Source organism: Ahaetulla prasina, chromosome 1 (genome assembly GCF_028640845.1).
Source record: "Ahaetulla prasina isolate Xishuangbanna chromosome 1, ASM2864084v1, whole genome shotgun sequence".
Taxonomy (NCBI): domain Eukaryota; kingdom Metazoa; phylum Chordata; class Lepidosauria; order Squamata; family Colubridae; genus Ahaetulla; species Ahaetulla prasina.
This window is the reverse complement of record NC_080539.1, coordinates 114449648-114462340: the sequence shown is the minus strand read 5'-3', so window position 1 is coordinate 114462340 and position 12693 is coordinate 114449648. Positions and strand designations below refer to the sequence as shown.

The 12693-nt window shown below is 44.6% G+C and overlaps 1 protein-coding gene across 1 annotated transcript in view; it reads right to left on the bottom strand.

The window, feature by feature from the left end:
• Window positions 1-12693, bottom strand: part of FRK (fyn related Src family tyrosine kinase) — a 93513-nt gene that overhangs the window by 38428 nt on the left and 42392 nt on the right. The window contains exon 2 of the mRNA XM_058173623.1: window positions 1820-1941. Within this exon, the coding sequence (XP_058029606.1) occupies window positions 1820-1941 (122 nt within the window). The remainder of the gene's footprint in view (window positions 1-1819; window positions 1942-12693) is intronic.

Below are 12693 nucleotides of genomic sequence, written 5' to 3'. Positions count from 1 at the left end.
TCTTTTCCATCTTAATTATTAATTTTTGTGAGTTTTTATTTTTCTAGTTTTCAAAAATCTAATCTGAAAACTTTTTTTTTTTAAGGGAAAATATGCCTTGAACATGCAGCTTCCATCAGCTGCCACAAGAGGGTGGAGGTCATGGAAAGCTACTGCTGTGCTTTTAAAGTTTATTTCCAGTTTTCAGGTGTGCTTTCTACATCAATAAAGCAGGCTTAGCGAAAATCATTGAATTATAGTGTCTTTTATTGCATATCACACTTACGTACACTTCATGCTACTAGGATCAGAATAAGTAATGTTGTACAAAGCACAGAAAATAGTAAGACATAGTAAGCCAAAGAAATTAAAGAGATGAAAACAAAAGAAAATATACATAAACTAAATGTTTATTGTGTATTATTTCTCTCCAAAGAACCAATTAAGGTGTTGGTTAAGGCATTAGGCTAGATATCAAGAATCTGTAAATTCTAATCCCATGAAACCAACTGGGGGTGGGGCAGGTAAGGGCAAACGACTTAGCAAAACACCTTGCTAAAGAAAACTGCCAGGAATTGTCCAGGAAGTTTCCAAGAATCAGCAATGACTTGAAGGTATCCCCACCAACCTTGTAAACCACCCTTGTTTCCATTACTTCTTCTTATTGTCTATTTTTTTTTCTTAAACTTGTTACTTCTGTTGTTTGTCATTTGAGCCACAACAAGCCCAATATTCTATACAAACTAGGATCTCTAATCAATAGGCTGTCTTGCAAGCCAACATAAGTGACCTGCATCCCATCAGAAAGTATAGGCAATAAATAACAAAAACTCATGATGTATTATCCATATTCCCTACACTCTATAGGTTTGAAGAGAAACCATAAACATTTTAAACATATCTGATTATATTCAGAATAATTTCAAAGCAACCATTGTTATTATTTTATGGTGGGGTTGATATTAGAGAAAAGCATCAAATTTGCCAATAAAAATATATTCCTTGCTTCTTTTTTACATTTTTATTGGACTTATTATTTATTAAAGTCTTGAATCAAGATTGATTCCTGGTGGACACATATGGACACATCTGTTGTTTCTTTCTGTTTTGTTTTTTCTGCTGTATGGAAATAGTTTACCATTGCTCTCTTCACAGATTAAAAAAACAATCTACCTTTCAGCACAATTACATGTAGATAAAAAGGTTCATGAGATGAATCGTTTTATAAAGTTTCACTTGCAGGGGTGTCAAAAAAAAATCAAGAGGGAAGTCTTGCTGAAATGGAAATATTTTTTTATCAAGAAATATCTGGGCTGTAATCTTATGGATGACCACTAGATGTCAGCAAATATAAAAAACATTCTTAACCCTCTGCTGCAGTATAATGGTTGTCTGGATTTTGGCAACCAAGATTCCACAAGTATCCTTGTAGAAAGGAAAGCAAAGGGCTTGGGATATATTTTGGGATAATATTTTGAGTTAAGGTTGGGATAAATAAAGTTTTCTATAATTTGGCTTCCCTGTCCCAAATAATCCAAGGAAGGAGTTTATGAGGTAATCTTTTTTCTTTAAAAGAACCAAAAGCACTTCTGCTAAAAGCATGCTCTGCTAAAAACCTAGGTGACCTAGGTTTTTAGCAGAATAACAGAGTCTCAAGTGCTTCTCAAAAATATTCATTTATAGACATTCAAATCTGTATGCATGTTTATTTCTAAACAATGACCCACTCACCAGATAAAAAGTGTATGTGATCATCAACAACAGCTGCCAGTTTATCTAAACCAAACTAAGGAAAATCTAATTTAACAACATTTCTAGGATAGAAAAAAGTGGAGGGTACCTGAAAGGGAAAATTCACCCTTTTGACTTTCACTCTCTCGGATTAGGAAGGCTCCTGTCTCATTCTCATGATAAAGGAGTTGTTTCTCGGCATCTGCTCGTTTAATAGCCCCAAAAAACCACCTAAAAGAGAAAGACGTAGATACAACTAATTAGCAGTCAGAACTAGGTTTACAAGAATAATCATATGTTAAAGCGAAGGACCAGTTCTGAACGAATTATTTATCTATGGAGTATAATCTTAATAAGTAATAATAGAAACAGGAGGTCCTTCCTCATACAGGCTGGGAACAGCACAAATGAATATACAACAGTATTTAGAAACACATCTGATTCCAGTGTTTTTCAGCCTCAGCAAATTTAAGATAAGTGTCTCAACCAGCAAATGCTCAGTCTTACATATTGGAAAAAAGAACCCTAACATCAAGTACAAACTTAATGGACGTTACCTAACAGATGACCCCCATCCTGTCAAAGATCTTGGAGTTCTCATATCAAATGACCTTAATGCCAAAGCCCACTGCAACTACATAGCAAAAAAGGCCTTAAGAGTTGTAAACCTAATTCTACGCAGCTTCTTTTCTAAAAACTCTACACTACTAACCAGAGTATACAAAACATTTGCCAGACCTATTCTTGAATACAGCTCATCCGTCTGGAACCCATACCTCATCTCTGACATAAATACAATAGAACGAGTCCAGAAATATTTCACTAGAAGAGTTCTTCACTCCTCCGAAAACAACAAAATACCTTATACCAACAGACTTGAAATCCTGGGATTAGAAATTTACAACTCCGTCGACTCCGACATGACCTGTGTTTAACACACAAAATCATCTATAGCAATATCCTTCCTATAAAAGACTACTTCAGCTTCAATCGCAATATTACAAGAGCAAAAAATAGATTCAAGCTAAATGTCAACTGCTTCAAACTTGATTGCAGAAAATATGACTTCTGTAACAGAGTTGTTAATGCTTGGAACTCACTACCTGACTCCATAGTCTCTACTCAAAATCCCAAAATCTTCAACCAAAAACTGTCTACTATTGACCTCACCCCATTCCTAAGAGGACTATAAGGGGCGTGCATAAGAGCACAATAGTGCCTACCGTTCCTGTCCTATTGTTTCCTTCATTATATCAAATTAATATTATTGATGCATATTTTACTTATATATTTTCTTCAATACATGTTGTTTTATCTATGACAATTGTTTGTGTATACTGTTGTGACAAAATAAATAAATAAAAAGTGGACTTCATTTCCCACAATTCCCCAACCACCCTTGGTTTGTTGAAGTCCATACATCTTAATGTTGCTGAGGTTGAGAACACTGTGGAATAACACTGTCTTATCAGTGTCACGTCAGCTATATAACCAATTACACTTCCCCCAAAATACAAATTAACTAAAAAGTAAAAAAGCCTAGAAGTAGACACTCATGCCCTAATGTCATGCAAGGTCCTTGATCTAATTTCAAAAACTCGTGCAAGGTATCTTATTCAGGCCTCAAAAACAAATCTTTCCTTTCAGAGTATTTTGGACATTTTTGAAACATTTTCTGGGGTCAGGATATTATTAAAAAGGCCTACTGAGCTCTTGGTTTAATAATCCGTGTTGTTCTGCTGTTTTCCCAGTTTATGGATGCTGACGGAACTATAAGTAGGTTAGTGAAAAATCTCTTGGACAGTAAATCACTGCAATAAAGCTGATAAAATGATCAATCCCTCTTGTAGCTGCAAGAGATCATGAAAGCTAGTTATTTTGTTGAAAGATAACACAATGCTTTAAATTAAAATAAGGAATTAAAGGTAGAAAAGAAAACAAGTTAACTCTGCATTATCCTAGCCTGGTTGTAGAACAATGTATGCCTAAACAGAATTACTTTTAATTAAAAGAAATGAGTAGAAAGGATTATGAGAAGTTTTTAAATCGTTTTAGGGTAAATATATTTAGCTTTGCACAAGTTTTTTTTTTAATGAGTTTTCTCACCGAGCTATGTTAAAATTTAACAGTTTATGATAGCCTTTCTTCACAAAGGAACATTGGGATTTCCAACGGTATCTAACCTTTGTAATTTTGTAAAGTACAATTTCCTTTGCTGAGTTAAATAGCAATCCAATGAAATAGCACCAGTCTTTTATTATATTACTGTAGTATTCTGTTTTTTTTATTTTTAAAGCTGAAGTTTTAAAGCTCCAATGAATAGGAAAAATACCAATGAAAATTAAAGAGACTGGAGGAGGGAGGTTGACCAGAAGGAAAAATGGTGGATGGACCAATTTATGGCTTTTGGTTTTGGAATGGAATGATGGGTAAGATGGAGCAATTAAGGAAGGACAGAGGATAAAGGAATTGTGATTTATTGTTCCAGTTGTTAATGAATATGGTGTCAATTTTGAGAGAAACTGATCCAATTCACCAACAGCAACTGAACAGATTACCCACATATTTTGCCAAGTCACCAGGAATAATGGGGCCGTTCTGTGAGATATTGCTTCATAAAAAATAATTAGACTCTTAACAATAGTCTCTGCTGTTGGATTTTAGTTTCTGGCATCTCAAGATGGAGAGACAGACAATTTTATTTTTGAAGTATCTTGAATAATTCTTTTCTCCTGTGCTACAACTTCCCTTCTCTTCTGATCTCCTTAAAAATAAACTCTTTCTGAGCTGATCTTTTCCATTTTTTTGTACAGCTCTTGCTTGTGGAACTTTTTAATTCTTTTAGACACTTTCCTTGTGTTTTAATAATGATCTCAGAAGACTGAATTTTTCATTGGAATTTTTCATGGAACATTAACTTTAATACATTTTAAATTGGATTTCCTTATTGCGTGGTTCTGGTTTAATGATCACTTTCCATAAGTTATCAGAAAAAAATAAGAATTTTAAGTCCTCTTTTCAGTTAATAAGGAATCAGAAGGAGGGGGATTGAGAGAGAGAGAGGGAGGGAGGGGGAGAGGGAGAGGGAGGGAGGGAGGGAGGGAGGGAGAGAGAGAGAGGCGGGGGGGAGAGGGAGGGAGAGAGAAAGGAAACAGAAAGCAAGTGTCCATATCCATTTCTGGATTTTTCTCATTTTATTTTAGTCCTGCCTATCTTGAGATCCCAATGTACTAATCTTGTGAGAATGAAGACCTATCAAAAAAGTAATTGGCCACCCTCAGCCTAGAGAAAACAAAGGATGATCAGCTTTTTAAAAGATTAAAACATACTAGCTGGAGCTAATCTAGTTTTACTCCAATATTCATTGTTTCCTTATGCACATCCTTATAGAATTGTGTATTGTATATGCTTCTCTTTCAACACACACACATTCAAGCTCTGATGTAGACAAAACAACTCTTCAGGATTTTGATTTCCTGTACATTGAGTCTTTATATTCTCTGTCTGACAAAGAAGGCATTTAGCCTCAAGAAGAATAGTCTTGAAGATTAGTCCATGATATGTTATTGAATTTCTTCTACTGTTGTAAGGTTGCTGTCTTTAGAATGGGAGGGGAGGACATTCGGACCCTTAGATTAGGTACCATTGCTGTGCTTTGTGTAATGTATCTTTAAAAGTTTTGGCGGGAATTAGCACGATGCTGATTGGTTGAGGCCACCGGCCGAACTGTATATAAAGAGAGGTTTGCCCCAGTACTGGTTGCTGGGTTCACTGTATATTAAAGAGCTGTTGTCACTACCCTGGTCTCCTGCCTCGTTATTGCCCAAACTTAACACTGGCGACGAAGGTGGGATCCCGAGGCTAAAAGCACCAGGAAAGAGCGGAACGCACGACAAGGACCGAACCCAGCAAATTCAGGGCGGAAACGCAGCGATGGCCAGCTACACACCGCCCGCGCCGTTTGACCCATCCAAGGAGAAATGGGGAACATACATGACCCGTTTCGAGAGCTTCCTCGAGGAGAACGAACTGCAAGGAGTTCCAGATAACAGAAAAAGGGCATATTTCCTGAGCCACTGCGGTCCCGAGGTCATCGACATCGCAGAAGCCCTGGCAGAGCCAACGCCGGTACAATTGGTATCGTGGCAAACTCTGCAGAACCTATTGAAGAACTATTTCGCGCCAACACCGTCCAAATACGTGCAACGTTTTGAATTTGGAGAGTGCAGACAGCAAGAGGGCGAGTCCATCAGCGAATACATGGCCGCCCTAAGGAAAGCCTCTAAATATTGTGGGTACCGAGATTTGGATGAGGAACTGTTGGAGCAACTCATCCGTGGGGTCAGGGACATTCGTTTGCAGAGGCGACTGCTATCCAAGAGCAACCTAACGCTGGCAAACGCTCTGGACAAAGCCAGAGCTCATGAGATGTCCACCCAAGCAGCGGAAACCCTACAAAAGCCGCTCACACCAATGGCGAGCGCGAAATCAACTCCGGTCCACAACGAAGAAATCCAGACCGAATCAGACGGCGAGGATGAGGAAGGAGTTTTCCACACCGGGAGACTGAGAAAAGAAGACCGGGATGACTGCGGAAGTTGCGGAGGGCAACACCAGCGTCAACAATGCAAGTTCAAGGACGCTACATGTCGGCGGTGCGAGAAGAAGGGGCACCTGGCTCAAGTCTGTCGAGCACCCCAACCTTCCCGCCGAAAATTCAAACCAACCAATCAGAGCGCGGGATCGGCAAGGCGACCCGTGATTGGTCAAAACAAAAAGGGCGCGAAGTCAAATCGAACGACCGTGATAGTGGGTCGTGCAGCAACCCGCGTAGAGAAGAAAATCTTCACAAAACCGAAAATCGAAGGAGTGCCGTGCCGACTGGAGGTGGACACAGGGTCAGCGATCACAATCATGTCCTGGGACACTTTTGCGAAAGCTTTGCCGAACATCGCCAAGCGCAAACTGCGAACACAGCGGCTAAAGTTCAAGACTACCAAGGGAATCGCATCCCTGTTAGGACAACATCCGTCGGCGTCGAGTACGGACCACACAAGAAAACCCTGCCCATCACGATAGTCGAGGGACCCTGCCAAGCTTGTTGGGACTAGACTGGTTTCGAGCATTGGGCATGGGAGTGACTGGCATCTACAGAAGTGACTTTAACCTAAAGGGCGCCTCATGGAAGAGTTCAAGATGTTTTCAAAGACTGCCTGGGCAAGTACAAGGGACCCCTATTTCTTTCAACTTAGATCCTCAGGTAGCCCCATACGGTTAAAAGCGAGGAGGTCCTTTGCCCTTAAACCCAAGATTGACCGGGAAATAGACAAACTAGTCAGTCAAGGGATACTAGTACCAGTCGACCATGCGAAATGGGAGACACCAATCGTCACCCCAGTAAAACCAGATGGGTCAGTTCGAATTTGCGCTGACTACAAGGCGACCTTAAACAAAGCCTTGCAAAAAAGCGCTTACCCGGTTCCAGTGGTGCAACACTTGCTGCACTCACTGGGGCAAGGGCACATTTTTGCCAAATTAGATTTGGCCCAAGCCTATCAACAGCTCCCCGTAGATGCCAACACAGCCGAAGCCCAGACAATTGTAACACACAGAGGTGCCTTTAAATGTACCAGATTACAGTTTGGGGTAAGTGTGGCACCTGGCCTGTTTCAAAACTTAATGGAGCGACTTCTGCAAGGGCTCCCGGGGGTGGTACCATATTTTGATGATGTGTTGGTATCCACCGAGAATTTGGAAGAACTAGGAGAGCGTTTGAGAAAAGTTTTGGGCATTTTCCGGTCAGCCGGTCTAAAAGCTAAAATGAACAAATGCCAAATAGGGGTAGAATCCGTTGATTTCTTGGGTTACCAAATAGACAAGGAAGGAATTCACCCCACAGAGAGCAAAATCAAGGCAATAAAAAAGGCCCCAGCCCCCAGAAACAAAACAGAGTTACAGGCGTTTTTGGGTCTATTGAACTTTTACGCGGTCTTTTTAAAAAATAAGGCAACTGTTGCCGAGCCGCTACATAAGTTACTGGGAAAGAATGCTGTTTGGTCTTGGGGAAAGGCAGAAGCTAGAGCATTCGAGGCAGTAAAAAACCTACTATCGAACGATAGTTTACTGATCCAGTACAATAGCACAATGCCAGTGGTGTTAGTTTGCGACGCATCCCCCTATGGGGTGGGGGCTGTGCTCAGCCATAGACTCCCGAATGGCACAGAAGCCCCAATAGCCTTCTACTCCAGAACGATGTCCTCGGCAGAGAGGAACTATAGTCAGTTGGATAGGGAAGCCCTAGCCATAGTTTCAGGAGTGAAAAAATTTCACAAATACGTTTTTTGGTCGAGACTTTGAAATTATTACAGACCATAGACCACTATTAGGGTTGCTGGCTGGCGACCGGCCAACACCCGTGGCACTCTCGCCCCGATTGACCCGATGGACTATCTTTCTAGCTGCCTACTCCTATAAACTGCGGCATCGGCCAGGAAAGGAGTTGGGGCATGCGGACGCATTAAGCAGATGCCCACTGCCAGGGGCGATCGAGGACCCCACTCCGGGGACACCCATACTGTTAATTGACTCTCTGGACTCTGGCCCAGTCACGTCTAAGGAGGTGGCTCGGGCTTCATACCGGGACATTACTGTGAGAACTGTAATTGGTTGGGTTCAAAGAGGGTGGCCCGCTGCGCCGGGCGAGCGTTTCAAAGAATTTGTTAAGAAAAGCGGGGAATTATCAGTGCAAGGGGGTTGCCTGCTCTGGGGAGATAGGGTGGTTGTTCCAGAGAAACTGAGGGGAAAAGTTCTGGGACTTCTGCACGAAGGTCACCCTGGGATCGTGAGAATGAAGGGTTTAGCTAGGAGCTATGTGTGGTGGCCCCTAATGGACAAAGAGATTAGCGACAAGGTTGGCAGATGCCAAGTGTGCCAGGAGTCCAGACCACTACCACCTACGGCCCCAATCCGGGAGTGGGAGAAACCCCAAGGCCCATGGTCCCGTATACATATAGATTTCGCCGGCCCCTTCCACGGCCAAACGTTTCTAATAGTGGTGGATGCATTCTCCAAATGGTTGGAGATCATCCTAATGAAATCCACAACCGCTGAAGCTGTCATTTCAGCACTAAGGCACCTTTTCGCCGGACACTCTAGTGTCAGACAATGGGCCACAGTTCACTGCGACACTTTTTGAGGGGTACTTGGCCGAAGAGGGCATCCGACATGCCCTCTCGGCGCCTTTCCACCCTGCGACGGCCTTGCTGAACGTTTCGTCCGGAGCGCGAAAGAGGCATTGTCCAGAAGTGGCCCAGGCGATTGGCAATCACAAATTGATGCATTCCTAACGGTACAACACAGAACCCCTTGTGTGGCCACTGGCCGCAGCCCAGCAGAACTACTGATGGGACGAAAACTAAGATGCCCATTAGACATTAGTTTAAACCCGAGTTACACGCCAGACGGGTACAAAACAACACCAGGCAAAACAAGAGAACTGGCCATAGGAAGCTATGTATGGGCACACAATTACGGTGATGGCCCAAACTGGCTAAAGGGAACAATCATAGACACCACGGGCCCCAAGTCGTACCTCGTGGAGATAGAGGACGGCCGGGTGTGGAGACGCCACATAGATCAGCTAAGAAATAGAATTAAGACTAGACCAGAGATAGAGGTGACAGGCCCTGACTACTCATTGATTGAACCCGCAGCTGACTCAAGCCGAGAAAAAACGGGGGACTTATCTGGCTCAGACGAGGTCCAGCGACACCATCCGGTCCTTCCTGAGGACAGCGGGCACGACTCGGCAAGTAATCCAAGGCCGGATGGCCCGAAGGAGGAGCTGAGAGGAACGAGCAGTCCCTCCCGTCAGCTCGACTCACTCCCAGATAATGAACTGCGCAGGTCCGGGAGAGTTAGGAAACGCCCAGTGTACCTGCGCGACTACGTAGAGAAATAATATGCTAAATGTATGCAAATATGAGTGAAGTGTTTTCTGGGGGGGAAGGAGTGTAATGTATCTGTTATGTATTCATGTATGTACCTTTAAATATTTGGGCGGGAAATCAGCACGTTGCTGATTGGACGAAGCCGCCAGTAGAACTGTATAAAAGGAGAGGTTTTCCCCCAGCCTGTTGCTGGGTTCACCCTATATTAAAGAGCTGTTGTCACTACCCTGGTCTCCAGCCTCGTTACTTCCAGAACTTAACACTGGCGACGAAGGTGGGATCTCGAGGCTAAGGAGAACCAGAACCGAGCTGAAGCACGATAGACCCGAACCCAGCAAACACAGGGCAGAAAAGCGGAGATGGCCAGCTACACTCCGCCCGCACCGTTTGACCCGGCTAGAGAGAAATGGGGAACGATATGACCCGCTTTAAAGCTTTCTAGAAGCCAACGAACTGCAAGGAGTTCCAGATAACCGCAAAAGGGCTTATTTCTTAAGCCACTGTGGTCCGGAGGTCATCGATATCGCGGAAGCCCTGGCAGAGCCAACGCCGATACAATCGGTATCGTGGCCAACTCTGCAAACCTTACTAAAAAACCACTTGGCAACGCCGTCCAAATCGTGCGGCGGTTTGAATTCGGAGGCGAAGGCAGATGGAGGCGAATCCATCGGTGACTACATGGCCGCCCTAAGGAAAGCGTCCAAGGACTGCGGATACGAGACCTGGGCGAGGTGCTGCTCGAGCAACTCATCCGAGGGATCAGAGACATCCGTTTACGGCGACGGCTGCTAGCAAAGAGCAACCTAACGTTGGCCAACGCTCTGGACGAAGCCAGAGCACATGAAATGTCCACCCAAGCGGCGGAGACAGTGCAAAAGCCTCTCCCACCAAAGGCGAGCACAAAGCCAATTCCAGTGCACCAGGAGGAGATTCAGACCAAATCCGACGGTGAAGATGAGGAAGGGGTCTGCCGAACCGAGAAACGCGACAAAGAGGACCGAGACGAATGCGGAAGCTGCGGAGGTCAACACCAGCGCCAACGCTGCAAGTTTAAGGACGCAACATGTCGGCGGTGCGGAAAGAAAGGGCACCTAGCTCAAGTCTGTCGAGCGGCCCAACCTTCCCGCCGAAAATTCAAATCGGCCAATCAGAGCGCGGATCGGCAAGGCGACCGCGATTGGCTCAAACAAAAAGGCGGATTCAAACCAAGCGACTGTGGTCATAGGCGCGCCCCAACCCGAGTGGAGAAGAAGATCTTCACCAAACCTAAAATAGAAGGAGTAAGGTGCCGACTCGAAGTGGACACCGGGTCAGCAATCACCATCATGTCTTGGGACACTTTGGCGAAGTCACTGCCATCAGTCGCGAAGCGCCACCTGCAAACTCAACGGCTCGGGTCCACGACTACCAGGGAATCGAATCCTGTTCGAGGACCACCTCTGTCCAGCGTCAGTACGGACCTCACAAGAAGACCCTGCCCATCACGATCGTCGAGGGACTCTGCCCAGTCTGTTGGGACTAGACTGGTTTCGTGCCCTGGGCATGGGAGTGACTGGCATCTACAGAAGTGACTGTAACCTGAAAGACATTCTCTTTAACGAGTTCGAAGATGTCTTCAAGGACTGCCTGGGCAAGTACAAGGGGACCCCTATTTCCTTCAACTTAGACCCCCAGGTAGCTCCCATTAGGCTTAAGGCGAGGAGAGTCCCTTTTGCCCTAAAACCAAAAATTGACAAGGAGCTAGATAAGCTCATAAATCAGGGGATTTTGGTGCCAGTCGATCACGCAAAGTGGGAGACGCCAATCGTCACCCAATAAAACCAGATGGGTCAATTAGAATTTGCTCTGACTACAAGGCGACGCTAAACAAAGCCTTACAGAAAAGCGCTTACCGGTTCCGTGGTGCAACACTTGCTGCACTCTTTGGGGCAAGGGCAAGTCTTTGCAAAGTTAGACTTGGCCCAAGCCTACCAACAACTGCCGTGAGCGCCAACACAGCCGAAGCCCAAACGATTGTAACTCACAGGGGTGCATTCAAGTGCACCCGATTGCAATTTGGGGTGAGTGTGGCACCAGGGCTGTTCCAAAACCTAATGGAACGACTTCTGCAAGGGCTCCCAGGGGTAGTCCCCTACTTTGATGATGTCTTGATTTCAGCGGAAAATGTAGAGGAATTGGGGGAGCGTCTGAGAAAGGTTCTGGGCATTATCCGGACAGCCGGATTAAAAGTCAAAGTAAACAAATGCCAGATAGGGGACGAATCCGTCAATTCTTGGGCTACGGATAGACAAGAAGAATTCACCCACTGAGAGCAAGGTCAAGGCAATCAGAAAGGCTCCAGCGCCCAAAAACAAAGCAGAGCTACAGGCATTCCTGGGGCTAGTGAATTTTCTGTGGTCTTTTAAAAACAAAGCGACCGTTGCTGAACCGCTGCATAGGCTTTTAGGAAAAATACTGTTTGGTCTTGGGGAAAGTCGGAAAATAGGGCTTTGAAGCAGTAAAAACCTGCTCTCGGTGATAGCCTGCTCATCCAATATCATAACTCATTGCCCCTAGTGCTGGTTTGCGATGCCTCCCCTTACGGGGTGGGGCTGTACTCAGCCACAGACTTCCAAACGGCACAGAAGCCCCTATAGCCTTCTACTCTAGAACAATGTCCTCCCAGAGAGGAACTATAGCCAATTAGATAAGAAGCACTAGCCATTGTGTCAGGGTAAAAAATTCCACGAATATGTTTTGGGCGAGACTTTGAAATTGTGACTGACCACAGACCGCTGTTAGGAATACTGGCTGGCGATCACCAACGCCTGTGGCACTTTCGCCACGCTTGACCCGATGGACTATTTTCTTAGCCGCTTATTCTTACAAGCTGCAGCATCGACCAGGAAAAGAAGTGGGGCATGCGGACGCGTTAAGCAGATGCCCACTACCAGGGGCGATCAAGACCCCACTCCGGGGACGCCCATCCTGCTTATTGACTCTTTGGACTCTGGCCCAGTCACATCTAAGGAAGTGGCTCGGGCATCATACCGAC